The following is a 16,309-nucleotide window of genomic DNA, read 5'->3' as shown; positions in this document are numbered from 1 at the left end:
GTTATTTTGTGATACCGTTGAGCTGCCGCATGCGAACTGTCGGAGAAATAATCAATAACGTGTAGCGAACAGTCAAGTAGTGTTAAACAGTATTTTATTCTTCCTACTGAATTAGGAACACGTTCATTTACAAGAATTACATTGTTCACGATTAAAAGATTTGTGAGTTCTCAACGAAATATGAATGTATTTTCATAACCATTTTTATTTTCGTATAAAAGTATTTCAACACTGTCATACATTTTCGATTATTTTTAACATTTTCATCATATATAACATTTTTGAAATTTTTGTCATAAATTTCATCATAAACATTTTTGACATTTTCATTAATTATAAAATTTTCATCGTTTATAACATTTGACATTTTCATAATTTAAAACATTTATGACATATCCATAATTTGTAACATTTATGACGTTTTCATTATTCGTAACATTTTCGACATTTTCATAATTTATGGCAATTCCGTCATTTATAACGTTTTGATATTTTCATCAATTATAACATTTGACATTTTTATCATTTATAACATATCCATAATTTGTAACATTTATGACGTTTTCATTATTTGTAACATTTTCGACAATTTCATAATTTATGGCATTTCCGTCATTTATAACGTTTAGATATTTTCATCATTTATAACATTTATGACATTTCCTCACATTTTCAACAATTTTATACATTTAACCCTTTCAGACCGGACGTATATTTGAAAACAGACAAATTTCAGAATTTTAGACTTTCTATCTAGTCTAGATCGAATAAAGGTTTTCGATTTCCAATTTGAGGATTTATGCTACCCATCAGGCGGTAGCCATTTTCATATTTTTAAATGTGATATTTGTGTTTAATCTCAACTGATTTTTTTTTCTCCATATTTTTAATGTTTGATTTCAAGTTATTTTTATAAATGTATTGAAATTTTATGTTTTCTGTGAAACACGCCCTCTTGGACCTAACGTTCTTTCTAGTGAAACTTTTAATAACTCAACCAATCGTTATCAATCACCAAATACGTTCTACCATTGCCATATATTCTACGAAACAGGTCTGGAAGGGTTAGTAACAATATCATAGAAGACAATTTCATGCGTTTTTGAAATGATTGTAATTATTTAATAAAATTGTAATATATATTTGTACATTTATAACGATTTCATGCAATTACAATGATTTTCGAATCATAACATTATCTTTGTTTCAAGAAATTTTCTTAATTTACGATATTTTCGCGCATTTATATATTACATGTTCATACATTTACGATATTTTCTTGTTTTCATGACATTTAAAATCGTTCCCTTTATCATGTGTTTATAAATATTTCGTATTTTTACCTACTTTTATGATATTTTGAAGAAATTAATGTTATTTCCTACATTATCGACGATTTCATATATATATATATGAAATTACTATACATTCACGCGTATATCTTACTTTTATAGATATTTTAATGCTATTAAAGTTATTTCATGCATTTATGACATTTTTGCTTGTTAATGACATTTTTACACTATTTAAAATCATTTTTATAAGCAATACACATTTCAGTAGGAAACCTTAAAACGGAAAAAAATATTTCTTCTCTCTTCGCTGATTAGAATTACAATGATAAATGTTGCAAAATATTGTCTGTAGTGAATTCTGAAGTACAAAGAAAAGGCTAAATTCGTATTAAAAATACAACTTTAAAAATACATTACTACCAAATGTTTCCAAATACCATTTAATTAATATAAATTCTCTTATAAAATCAAGTATTTCACTGTCTTCACAATAAAACAACCTGTATTATTTATTTTCCAAAACTCGCTTTTAAGTATTTTCATTTCTTTATTATACTGATCTAAAAATAGTTCCATTTCGTTACGAAAACATTCACAAGTTCAGATTCTTCTTTTTCCCTCAAACCCAGTCTACGATTTATATTTCCTTAGCTAAGTAAAGAGAAAACATATCATATTTCTTATAAAAAAAACACACACAAAAACTCGACACTACATCATTCTTGGTACATTTCTTCGGCAATTTCACAGCAGCTCAATACGTAAGCACGCAAAAAACGCCCTTCGGTTCACCAAAAGAAAACACTATTTTCATCTGCGCAAAAACAAGTATTCTCATTTTCTACGTACATTATTTTCTGACCTTTGTGACTGGAAAATTTTCTATTAAATAAAAATTCAAAAAGAACAATCATTTAATTTTGAATAAATCCAATAGAAGATATTTTTGGTTTTACTTTTTGTGAATTGAAAATGCGTTTCATGATTGGTTTATTGCATGGTGTTATTTTATGAATCAAACGACATAAAAAATATTGGTAAACATAAAATTATATAATTTACACATTAAAAACATTCATATAATTATGTCATCTTTGAGGATGCTGGATGAAGGTGTATTTTTAAGTAAAGAATGGAGTGAACCTTGGCCTTGAAAATACCTATATTTTGAGAGGGAGGAAACATTGTTCAGAATAAAAACAGTGTAAAAATGTGCGTTCAACATTTTCCCAGTTTGCGGGAAAATATCAGTAGATCAAACATAACAAAAAATAATTTACACGATCTTATAACACGCAATAAAAAATGGTCTAAAATAGTTAATAACGCGAAAAATCAATAAAGAATTCGTTTTGCTTTTTTTTTGTATGGAAACAAATTCCAAAGGTCGCATAAAAGTATGTTCACGTGTCAAATAAAGAAATAAGTGTCACCGGGTGTCACTCGTATCGTTAACTGGTGGCAGCAGCACCTTCTTATAGAATGCCGACACACTGATTAACAACATGGCTGTTGATCTTGTTCATACATTTCTAACATAATTTTTTTAATAACTCAAATTATTATCCACACCAAAACAATTTTTTTAAATTGTTTTAATCTATATGGAAAGCTAAAAAATCTAGAATAGCTTAAACTATTTTTTTATATTACAGAATTACAGACTTTTGAAAGCATTCCACAAACTTTTCAAATGTATTCGATATTATTAAGTTTTTGAGGAGGTTGTATTTCGTTTTTAATATTTAGATTAAATTAGGTTTACTTACTATGGTGATTTATTTTTGGGATGTTATGCCGTGTTGTACTACCTCTTTCTTTAATTAACGTTTTGGATAGCATTACAAAGTCCATCATGAGGGTAGAAAATGATCACAAAGTATCTGCTTCATATGACCAAAAAAACAATACTTTTGGCCGTGAAAATGTCAAATCACATCTAGGTTGGGTTATGTTAGATTGAGTTAGGTTTGGTTATGATAAGTTGGCTTACGTTAGGTTAGGTAAAGTAGTTAAACGATTCTTGATAATACGTTCGTTCTGTTTTATTTTTTTAAATGAATCCCAAGACAAGACAAGACTCGTGTTTGTATTGTACGCATGCAATTTTTTTTATTGCATTCATCAAATGATAATGTATGAAACGGTATAAATTATTTTGAATTCAAACAAGATGACTGCAGATATGATTTGATATTTCCACGGCAAAATTGTGGTTATTATAACGTGTTGATACATCTGTCCTGTCCTATGTATGACGCTGATCGAAACGTTGGCTAAAGAAGAAGGAAGCGGAACACGGCATAATAACTCAATAATTAGTACGATAAGATGTCTAAAACTTCCGCTAGAGGCTCTGTCAGTATCTTGACTTTTAACCCTTAACTTGATATTGTATCTTTTAAGATACACTCACTAAAATTGCTCGTTAATCCAACCTTCTTATTTTCTTCATATTTGTGTATGAAATTCTACCGTGGTGTTGAACTCTTTAATTACATTTAAAAAATTACAGATTGCCATATTTCGGATAATTACATACGATTTTAATCACGTCAAACTTGATTATTTAATTTGTCGAAATTTTTCGATATATATTACGATAGGTATTTCTCTTTTTTTAATTAAAAAGTTGATCCCGAGCAAAGCAATCCTGTACGCATTCAATTTTAATAGTAATAGTAATATGAAATTTGAAACGGAATCAAATTGTATGAATTCGAACAAGATGTTTATATCTTCCGCTAGGAGCGCTGGTTGTCAGTGTCAGGGCCTTTAAACAGGACGGTTCCGGTGACGACCGCTCCTGGCGGAAGGCAACCGGAAATAAAAGCGTTCTAAATTTAAACTCATGTCACGTGACGGCAGCTGATTCAAGCGAAAGCCTGAACGTTCAAGTAGGTACCTACCCTTTAACACAACAGTAGGCCGGGCCTCATTCGGAAATCTTGACACATTTAGCTTAGAACTCGGTGGCGTTGCGCGTCGTACAGATATTGCAAAGAGACATAAAATCTATAGATTAAAAAAATAGTTAATTAATTTTTCGTTAGTTCCTATTACGTCCGTCCACCTGCAAAGAGTGGAGAATTTTTTGTTGAGACATACTTCATTCATACATCATTGTCCTCAAAAGTTACGCATGAATATAATGAACATGGGTCAAGAAAAATCGTGACAACTATGCATCGATGCCTAAGGACTCAATGATGCTATTTACTCTGAGCATATTTCATTTAAATACCGGTAGATCAAGGACAAAATTCCCACCTGAAGCCTATGCTCTAAAGATTACAACTTGTTTATTAAAACAGGGAAATCTTTCAAACAGACATTCCGTTTATGGACGTGTCAAGTTTATAAAAGACAGTTTGGGGCGACCCGAGGCCAGTCTCTAGGCCGAAGCTCCATAGTTGGTTGCCAAATTCAATAGCGGGACGCAATTACATCACGCAAAAGGATGGATATTGTTTTTTTTTAATATTTTCTAAAACATCCAAATCTAAACAAAGCTTTAATGCCCCACCCTATTGAACATTAAACTAGGTACCTACCGCGGGTAGCAAGTAGCTACCTGTCGCATTCACTAGCTCTATTTTTTCTCTCGCTCTACCGAAATAAGGGTTGCCATGTGAGTTATTATTTGAAAGGGTAAAATCTGTTTTTCTCTCTTTTGTAGGATATTATTTTCCCTCAGAAAGAATGTTGTCTCTGATTAAAATAGAAAATAGTGTTGCGGTGAAATGATAATAGATTTTCTTTGGAAATTGGTTACGTTTTGGATATTCTTAATTTTTCAACGTTATATATTATAACGCGTTTTTTAACGTTTTTGGGAAAGTGATAAAAAAATTAAATAAAAATAGTTGGCTAGAGTCCCACTCAGGCGGCTCGTGACTTGTGGGTGTACTAGAGTTGTAATATATATTTTTAAATAGCATTATTGATGTGTTTGTAGCCGAAAACTTTTGTATTTTTTAATTCGTTTTTTTTTTATATGAAAATTTTCAGGAAGTCGGTGAAGTGCATGGCCAAACTGAAATTTCATAAAAATCTTCAGACAAAGTCGTTTTGTACTAAAAAACATCAATACTGTCGAATTTTTCAAACTCAGAACTCTATCACACTCACAATTGTTTATTTTTTTTAAGTAGATAGTGATTTCGTGGGGCATATTATTAATAAACGAAACAGTGAAATTTTTTATCATCAATTTCTATATGAATTTGCCAACCGGTTTCGGAATAAAGGCGTTTTTTTACGCGGGGAAAAAGAGTATTGCTAATTTGTTAAGAATCTTCAGGAACAACTTTTTCTTTTAACTTATTTCGAAGGTTATTATTTTGTGACAATTGTCTTTTTTTCTGTGTCTTGTTCTATTTCATGTTTCGTTTAGATATCTTAGTATTATTTTCATCTTCAATGATATATTAAGAATCTCTTCAAATTATTGGTAATCCGGCTGTAAATGGGATTTCAGACCTTAACGAATTGATTAAAAGATTTCCTGACAAACTTTTAGTAAATTACGAATTTATTATCGTGTCGGAACACGTGTTCATGAAAATACGTGAATACGAATTTTTCGGAATACGAATTATATTTTCGTGAATACGAATTGTCCGGATATCTTGATAATATATTTGTAATTCACTTAAAGTTTATCAGGAAACCTGTTAATTCATTTGTAATTCCTGCAATCCCGTTGTTAACCAGATTACCAATCATTTGAAGAGATTCTTAATAAAATAGCAATAGTTTTTTTTTCTCCATCTAGACACGGTTGTAGAAAACCATGGAATTGTTATTTATTCTGTGCCGAAAACCCTTTGAAATATTATAACAAAGTTCTTCCACAACTTTAAGAAACGGAATGTATTTTAACGGTATTATATAGGAATTTCCAATAAGAGGTGTTATTTTGAATAGCCCACTATTTCGGTAGATGTTACTTTTGAAGCTGTCATTTTTTTACATTTGAAAAGTAAAAACTACGCCATTAATAAAAATGGAACGATACACGCTTCAACAACGTATTGAAAGTATTAAAATTCACTTGAGTGAATCAAATGCAAATTACCTTGAGTGATGAGGCCCATTTCCACCTCGGTGGCTTCGTCAACAAGCAAAATTGTCGCATCTGGGGCTCGGAAAACCCAAGAGTTATTGTTGAAAAGCCTCTCTATTCTCAACGTGTGACTGTTTGGTGCAGTTTATGGTCCAGCGGAGTCATTGGACCTTACTTTTTTGAAAATGAGGCTGCAGCAACAGTTACGGTGAATGGATTGCGCTATCGAGAGATGATTAATGATTTTTTATGGCCGGAATTGGATGTTATTGATCTGGACAACGTTTACTTTCAACAAAACGACGTTACGTGCCACACAAGCAACGAAACCTTTGATCTTTTACGATTGAATATCAAAATAACACCTTTTATTGGAAAACCCTTACTAAAGCAATTTTTATCATTCTTTAACGATCCTTAAAAATTCTAATTAAATAAATATAGCTCATGCGTTTATCGTTTGGGTTATCTAATAACTCTAAATTGTAGTAATTTTTGTCCCTACGTGACTGTAATAATATGTATGAAGCCATTATCAATCAAGATTAATTTAAAAAAAAAGAAATAGGAGAGTATAGGCTTTAAAATTTCATTAAAATCGAATAGCTTTCTGTTTTGTTTTGGTAATAAATTTATTTCAGTGCTATGCAAATTGCCTAACTCCCTTTAGAACCTTTTAAAGTTTAGTTCAATTTAATGACATATTTATTTGCTGTTTTGAATCATCTTTGAGACAAAAATAACTCATTTTAATTAATAGGAAGTTCATAAAAATAGCATATTTAATGTCAATCAATTAAAAATAATAATTTCGGTTATCTGTGCGTCCTGCGCAACTTTGGTTGAGAGAACTCAAGTGCTTTAAATTTAAGTGTGCTTGTCAAGATTGGAACTGATTGTGCGATTGTTGACAGAAAACTATTATAATTGTCGTTTTCAAAATTGGAACTGATTTTTGAAGAATTCAGACTAACCCAACATTTTCCACATTTTAGTATAGTTAAATATAAATAAATAAATATATAGTTAAATATAATTATTACGTTTAAATATATATTTAAACGTAATAATCAACTTATTCATTTACTTCACAAAACTAGCGCAGACCCATGAAAAATCACGGGATATTCTGAATTCTTGACAAATCAGTTCAAATTTTGAAAATGATTTTCTCTTAAAAATTACCTACGTAGGTACTTTATCGCTTATCTGAATTATTCACACGATCGTTTTCATTTTTAAAAATTATACTTATATTCAAAGCAAATTTGAGTTTATTGAACCAGAGTTATGCAGGACGCCCAGACAACCGAAATTATATTTTTGTTATGTGATGACGATTATTGATTTAGGTATGTCTATTTATTTATAAAAAAATACGAAAATGATAAATTTATGTGACCATTTTCAGTAATCTCGTAGGCCCACCGAAGCGAATTCATAATATATTTTAATATTTTTAACTGGAAATATATTTTTACATAATAACTTTTTAAACTTTAACAGGATGAAAACTATCGTTGTTCTTTCTTAAACTGTCTAAAAATAATGATTATGGTTAAGAACAAGCTTTATTTAACAATGAAACTAATTCCTTCCCTCCAGTTCTAACGACTTCTAAAACGCGTTTGGGGGTAGTTATTGTAAGCAGTAATCATGATTAAAAACAAAGTGCAAAGGCATTAAAGTGGGTAGATATTGAACATTATGATTGTGAAAGTAAACCGGCGTAAGTTGGTAATCGTGGTAAAGCTATTACGGCATTACTGAGCGATTTATGGTCGATTTACCCGGAGACCTAAATAGACGCACACTACCCCAAATTAGTCCATTTTCACTATAAGCTATCGGAAGATTTCAAATAATGTTAAGTATGATTAAGTAACAATTTTAGCAGCAAACTCAATGGCAAATAATGTCAGAATAAAGCGGGAAAACTTTTGACGGTTTGTGAAAAGTCGTGGTTTTGATGACGTCAATGGCGCTAATGTCACTATTTTCATTTTTATTTTTAGAATGGAACTGTTATATCATTCGATATGTTTTAGACGTGTGTATTTTTTGTTAATCATTTATATATTTCCTGAAAAATATATGTACCTAGAATATGTACAAATCAAGCGTCAGACATAACAAGTAACAGAGTGAAGACGTCAGAACAAAGTAGGGAAATGTCTTGTCAGTTTGAAAAAGTTTTGTGAAAAGTCGTGGTTTTGATGAATTCAATGGCGCTAATGCCGTTATTTTCACTACGAATCTTCAGAAACTTATGCTAGAATGGAACTGTTATGACATACGATATGTTTTAGAGGTGTGTATTATTTGTTAATCATTTATATATTTCCTCAAAAATATATGTACCTAGAATATGTACAAATCTAGCGTCAGACATAACAAGTAACAAAGCGAAGACGTCAGAACAAAGTAGGGAAATGTCAGTTTGAAAAAGTTTTGTGAAAAGTCGTGGTTTGACGACGTCATTGTCGCTAATGTCGTTATTTTCACTACAAAATTTTCAAATGTCTTCCTTCAGTAAGTTATAAAATAGTAACAGTAAATTATTGTAAGAATTTATTATCAAAAATAAATATGTACACTACTTTGTTGATATATTTAATATAATCTTTTGTTATTTGCAAGAAAAAATATAGGTATGTACATAATGTGTTGTAGTACGTAGTTAGTAATGTTACTGTTGACTTAAAACATAAATAGTAGTTTTTATTTGTTGAAGTATTTACATAGAAAAGTAGCAAAATGTTTTATAGAAATCAGAAACTATTTCTTCTTAGATGATTGATGACTATTTATCTTTTTTTTATTTTATTCAAATTATGTCGGTAGATATTGAAAATAATTCACTTTTATTATTTGTTGTTAGATACTCTGTAGAATTTTTAATTTACGTATTTTAAAATACAAATTATTTTTAGAAATTTCCAAAAACACTTCTTAAAGAAATTAGTTTTGCACTGCACTCAGTCAAAATACACTATTTATTTCTATAATTACACCTCTTCTATTTAAAAACATTTATACAAAAATATCAAAAACAGATAACATATGGGTATCACAGTCAGAGTTTACACGAACACAATATTAGAGCAATTTTCAAACTCAGAAAAGAAAATTGTATTGAAATTGAAAAGGGTTAAAATTTTTTATAAAACTTGAAGAACCAACTGAAAAACTCTTCAAATTCAGAAAACATACAGCTTGCTGTCCATTTCTCGCTAAAAACAATAAAGGCTGTTTTTCAGTGACGTTTTGATAGAACATCACTCTCGAAATCAATAGACACAATTCTAAGTGGGTGTTGTTCCGGTAAACTCTAATTGCGCAACCTATAGGTACCTACCAACATACATTTAAGGTACCCGCTCATTTAAACCTTTCTTGATTGAAACTTTTTTATCCACATTTTAAAACTTACCCATTTTAAACATTCTAAATTTAAACAATTTTCACACATTTCCACAGTTACTTATTTGAAACATTCTAAATTTAAACAATTTTCACACATTTCCACAGTTACTTATTTGAACCATTCTAAATTTAAACAATTTTCACACATTTCCACAGTTACTTATTTGAACCATTCTAAATTTAAACAATTTTCACACATTTCCACAGTGACCCATTTTTAATATTCTAAATTTAAACGATTTTTATCCCAATTTTACAAACGTTTCAGATAATATTTTAAGTGTTAAATGTTTGAGGAAATGAACGAATAATGCTTGATAAAAACATGTTTATACATAAATATAAAATATTATGTTTAGATGTTTTAAGGTTGTGTGATTATTCCAGGAATGCCAGCAGGAATATTTGTATGATGATATTGTAAGTACATTTGTTTAAGTGTGTTTATTTTGATTTGAAACTAATACCTTAAAAAAGTGATACTAAAAACATTCACACAAATCATAAAAAAGGCAAAACTAAATGTACACCATTATGAAATAAATCTATTATTAACTTGAAAATAACACAAAATAATATTTTCAAAAGAGCTTCGGCCGAAATTTTTTTTTTGTTTGTTTATATCTGAGATAAATATGACCAATTTATTTTTCAAATTATTCTATTATTTCAGTTTTATGATTTCAATTTACAAAAAAATGTACAAGATTACTTACAAAGTTAGGTGCTTGTGTAACTTTTCACATTTTGAGACGTTGTTTTTTATTTGTATTGTATTGTGTTCGCGAAATACACTAACTTAATGGTAGCCCAAATATAATGACTTGTATTTTTAGCTTCCATAGAAACTTGATTTGAGATTTACACGTTTGGCGGATTTATTCAGAAAAGAAGAAAAATCTTAACAAAAAATGCTGTTTTGTAATCAAAGTATCATAAAAGTATTACAATATACCCTAAAAAGTCAAGTGATTTAGAAAATTGAGAATTGAATTAGTGTTTAAAAATAATCGCGAAATAATAGTCACTTAAAATTAGTTGAAATGAGTCACTAAAAAGAGTCATTCTAAAATAGTAACTTAAAAAGAGTCACATAAAAGAACCCACTTAAAAAAAGAGTCACTTAAAAGTGCCACTTTCAAATAGTCATTTAAATGTGTCACTTTCAAATAATCCCTTAAAAAGACACTTAAAAGTGTCACTTTCAAATAGTCACTTAAATTTAGCCACTTTCACTTACAAGTCACACTTTCATATAAATGTTAGAAATGAAGAAAAATCGTGTGATTATTGTGTATTGCAAGTGTGTTTTGCACAGATTTGCAAAAAGAAATCACATAATTCCACAAAATCACAATAAAAGCTAGTCTTTTAGAATCTTGATGTAAATAATCAGTAACTTTGTAATGCAACGATTACTATTATGCAATCTATAAGAGATATATCTTTTTTTAAATATCCTAAATAAAATCTTTAATTTCATCTAAATCACCGGTTTTTACGATTGCCTTAAATATAGAGGCAATAAAATTTGTTACTTACCTTGTGATCATTAAACACATTTTAATTCACCATTAAGTTAATGATCATTTAATAAAATAGCTTTGCCGCATACTACACTTTTGGATTTAAAATATCAAAGAATTATTCTCTACCAATAATAAACTCAAATATTCATCATTGAAAATATATGTTTTTTAAATACATTACCAGTCATTTTAAAAACGTAAATATAAATCAGACGGTAGTTAATTTATAAATTTAAATCAGACGGTAGTTAATTTATGAATATAAATCAGACGGTAATTAATTTATAAATATAAATCAGGCGGTAGTTAATTTGTAAAATTGATTAGAAATAATAATAGGTTGCTGAAAATTTTTATTGTTGAAAAAAGAGGATTTTGAAAACCTTTGGAAATCCTATGGAAGGCATAAATACTCAAAAATAAAGTTAGAAGCAAAAAAAGAGTCGTTACTGAAAGCGTTTAGAATAGTTTAGTTTGACCGCACTCCTGTAAAATTTAATTATATATATTCCGTATCAGTGTTGTTTGTTTAAAAAAAATTAGGTAGGTATTGTTAAAAATTGTAAGAATTGGAAATTCATTTTCGAATACTTCACTGATAGATGTGTTTTGTTTTTTGCAGCAGGCTTGCGGAAAATACATCCCAGCAACTTCAGGAGTCCAGAGCAACCAGACTGGCGTCGGGATGGACGGAACTTACCTTGTCGAAGCATCATTCTAAGGAAATGCAACACCACACACGGTTAAAAGAAGACGTAAGTCAATGGTAATGTGACCAAGCACGAGATATTACCAAAAACATGTGATCAAAACGCAAGAAAATGAAAGAAAAATAAAATAATTTCACCCTGCTCTGAAATGTCGGAGAAATTGCGAAATTTTCTATTGACAATTTGAAGTTCTGTGAAAATCGTTTTTACGACGTCCAAGGAAAATATTATAAGAATGGAGTAAAAATTGTGAAAATGAATATTTTACGAAATACGAAAGGTGTGATCATGATACATGAATTAATAGTATCAAGAAAATCAATGTTTCCGTTTTTAGTCTAGTGTATTCCAATTTGAAATAAATAATATGACTTATTCAAAATAAATGTCTAACATTTGCTTACTATAATAATAATAATACATAAATGTGGTGGAAATTTGAGATGTTGTTGTTTTGAGGTTAGAGTTTGTGATTTATAAAGGCAGAAAATCCGGGAATCGAGATAATTATGTTTTATTTATGTGCACAGAGGCTTTGGTCTCTAAAAATAAGACACAACATACAATAATAATTGTTAAATCATGGGTATGTCGTTAAGAAATGTTGAAATATTATTGTAAATCCAAATTTATTTGTAAAAGACTTAGGGTAAAATAGTAAAGAGTGTCAGCAAAAGTCTATGGAATGTTTTATGATAATGTTGCTAATGTAAGATCATTTCAAGAACATTGTTTTCAAAATTTTATGACCATTTTAAATTAAGGTTTATTTCAGTTGAAACTCTAATTATAAGGAAAGAGTGGTTGATATACAGAACGGACAATCGATTAGACGTATAGGTTTGTATGAGAGGTATGGCGGTCTATTTAACGAGAGAAAGTGTTAAACTTCGAGATACTTATACACAGATGGCGGGTAAATCATTTTTTTAAAGAAAAAAAAATCGATTCAGTTTGTAGCTACCCATATTGAATTCGATTCAGTTTGTACCCACCAATATTGAATTTCATTCCATTTGTACCTACTTATGTTGAATTCTGAACTTTTTTGTTTCATTTTAAATAAGATTATATATTTTTTCGGTAGTTACATAAATAGATCAAAAATATACTACGATTTTATTAGTTACGCCTAATCACTATGACAATGTAAAAATAGAGAGTGATTTGTGATGACATACTTCAATAACAGAGTTTTGTAGTTATGATTGTGGATTATTCAATGGAAAACACTATAATATGGCTTCAAAGCAGGCTTCATTAGCTTCTTAGTTGTACACTTAACTATAAAACAAACTAAAATAGTGAACAGATCACAAAACCGTTAAATAAGTTTGAATTCGTTCGAGGGGAGCGTCCAAGATGGCCGCTCAGGCATTGTGGAGACTAGAGATGTCATAATTAACTTTGGTAGATTGTGTAGTACCTACCCATGATACTTGCTGGTGATTGTACAAAGGTTTTAACGTTGTCCGACCTTGGAAGGCCTGAATTCGATAATGCAATAGTTTCAATAAATTTAAATCATAGATAATTCAGTCCATAGATGTGTAACATACAATTAGATAAAAAGAAATACAAAAACTAGAAATATTATAAAAAATAGAAAAAAACAGAGTCAAACAAAAACTGTTTTCATACATAATTCATATCAGTAAAGTAGGCACTATAAAGTAATAGACATTTTACTAAACTAATATATTAATTTGTGCAAATTTAATATGAAAACCCAAATTTCCCATTCCAACATCATAAATTAACACTAGTTAATATGACCACAGTTAATTGAACCAATGCAGGGTCAGAGTAAAATTCTTTTGAATAAAGTACACACAGTATTACCTGAACATGGGGCTAGGAAAATAAAGAAAACTTCGAATAAACGATCCTTTGTCTACGGCGTACGTTTCTCTCGTTAAATGCGACCCGTGTAAGCAGTGGCGGCTTGTGGTTCTTCAAACTTACTTATAAAAAAAAATATCACAATACTTATCAGTTAATACCCTTTTACATTAATTAATTTTTAAAATAATATTCATTTAAATCACCTTTACTTCGATAAAAGCACTTTGTTCGGCTTGGCTTTAGTCCAAATGGCGCCTGAAGCCACATAAAATTGGCGCCTTTTGAAATCTATAAAAAGTAGTTTTTTCTTTGCATTTTGGAAAACGTTACCATTAAGAAAGGCTCGTGGATTCACTTGGGAAATAACTTCGGTTAATTTTTTTTAAAATACTCTGTTTCATTTTAATGATGGCGCTATATTTAAACATATTATAGAAATTACCTGAATGTTGCAAAACGTCTCTACTGCTCTTAGAAAACTGGGATAGCTTTCGCTTTTAATTTTTGAAAGGGCCTCAAATTTATGATGCTCCAGGTTCGTACTGGTAATTGGCACATTTGTTAAGGCGATGCAATTCATAAAAGTCCTTCAAAATGGCGTGGTGTGGCGAGAAGAATGAATTTGCCCATTTAGGCTAGCATTACACTTGTAAGTTTTTTCGTAAATTTACGACTTCTAGCCAATGGGCGCATTGGATTTTCAAAATGCAAGATGCCCATTGGCTAGAAGTCGTAAATTTACAAAAAAACTTACAAGTGTAATGCTAGCCTTAGAGTTATGCTTTATTTTATTTTGTGAAGCTCGCACACGATTAACACTCTAAATAACCTAATTTGGCACATTACACTATAATAAAAGCATATCTGACAAAACGGTTGTAAATAAAAATCACGTATTTTTCAAAGCATCGCCATAATTGATTTCAACTAAAGTCTATAACAAGGCGTCAGTTTGTTTTCCTGTGCTTTTTGAAACATAGTTTTACCGCTAGTCAAATATAATTGTTTTAATTATAATAACTTTCTTAACCACCACCCGCCACTGTCTACAGACAGCCAAGTTGTCTGTACGAAGAATGAAGTAGAGGTCTGTTTACAGCCCTTTGTGGGCAAAAAGGGTTCCGTTAATAATTACTTTTGATGTTAATTAATTAAATAACTAATTAATGGTAAATCTCCGTAGATTCCTATTCCATTATTATAATTATTATGTATTAATATTGCCGAATCTAAACGAAAATTTATTATTGTATCAAATTTCATGATTGTTTCATTTAAATCTGTGTATTTTAAATATTATCTATAAACATATTTAACTGAGCATAGCGAAGTCCCCTTTTAACTCTGTTTGTTAATTTGTTTGTGTGTTCCTTTTCCGTTTTTGAAAAACTGCTGCATCCACTTTATTATTCAAGCAAGCCTTACTTTGACTATGGTTCAGTAAAGATTATTTTTTTCAAATTTGAAATTGTTGTGTTTATTTGAACTTTATAATCGCATTTTTTCAATATTATGGTACCTACCTTGTCTGAAGAAAGTTTGAAAAAAGAATTCTAATTTAAAATAGTGACGCTTATTTGAACATATTGTATTATTATTAATTTGATATTTTTTTAAATTTAGCCACTGCACACAGCATCCACAAAAATACAAAGAAAACCTCAGAGTCTCTTGTGTGGAGTTAATTTAAATATAATAGAAAGGTCCGTGGCTGAGTTGGCATTGCGTTTGGGTCCCACCCAGGCGTCAGTAAGTTCATCCATCACGGAACAAGCAAAATTTAGTGGAAGATTTTCAAATATCTTCAGTTTATTAGTAACCTGTGAATATTAATTAGTCTTTTTTTTAAGAATTTGGTTCTTTTGGAAATGATTTTTTTTTTTACAAAATAAATGCTTATAGCGTTTTCAGACGTTTCAATTTAGATTGAGCAACTTTTAATTTAGATTTTTTTAATTTCAATTTAGATTAGCAACTGGAATAACAACGATTTTGTTTCTTTCAGCACATGGTCAATTATCTATGGTTGAATTATTTGACAGATTTAAAAAAAAATAGCTTTTGTTAAAATTCTTAATACTTACTTAAATGTCTTGCAAAGCCCTCCTTTCTGATAAATTCTGACCATTTTCCTCATCAAGAATATCAAATAGAAGAGCAAACATCTTTATTATGAACTCCCAGCATCCAAACTTTAAAGTGTGGCCCTTCAATAAGATCACTTGATAATTATAAGATAAATAAGTTTAAGTAACTATCATTCGTCCAAATAGAAATATCTGCTAAGAACAAAGAATTTCAGAGCAAGTAATTTGAATTTATCACTTTTCTCCAAAACCATATCAAATATTTACAACGTGTTGTTGGAGAATTCGTTTTTCCATAAGAGTTGAGGGTTTTACGATCTCTCGGCATAATTTGGTAGTTTATATTCTG

General features: G+C 29.7%; 1 protein-coding gene across 2 annotated transcripts in view; it reads left to right on the top strand.

The window, feature by feature from the left end:
* The window catches only part of Shal (Potassium voltage-gated channel protein Shal), a 291,546-nt gene extending 277,045 nt beyond the window's left edge, over positions 1-14,501 (top strand). The window contains exon 6 of one of the 2 annotated variants that reach the window (XM_089649351.1): positions 11,944-14,501. In XM_089649351.1, the coding sequence (XP_089505477.1) occupies positions 11,944-12,039 (96 nt within the window). In that variant the 3' untranslated portion in view covers positions 12,040-14,501. Of the gene's footprint in view, positions 1-11,940 lie in introns of both variants that reach the window. The other variant, XM_089649350.1, reaches the window with a different exon arrangement.
* Positions 14,502-16,309: the final 1,808 nt, after the last annotated feature.

This window comes from Hesperophylax consimilis, chromosome 29 (assembly GCF_061612785.1).
Source record: "Hesperophylax consimilis isolate HC1 chromosome 29, BYU_Hcon_1.0, whole genome shotgun sequence".
Lineage (NCBI taxonomy): Eukaryota > Metazoa > Arthropoda > Insecta > Trichoptera > Limnephilidae > Hesperophylax > Hesperophylax consimilis.
This window is presented reverse-complemented; position numbering and strand designations above follow the sequence as displayed.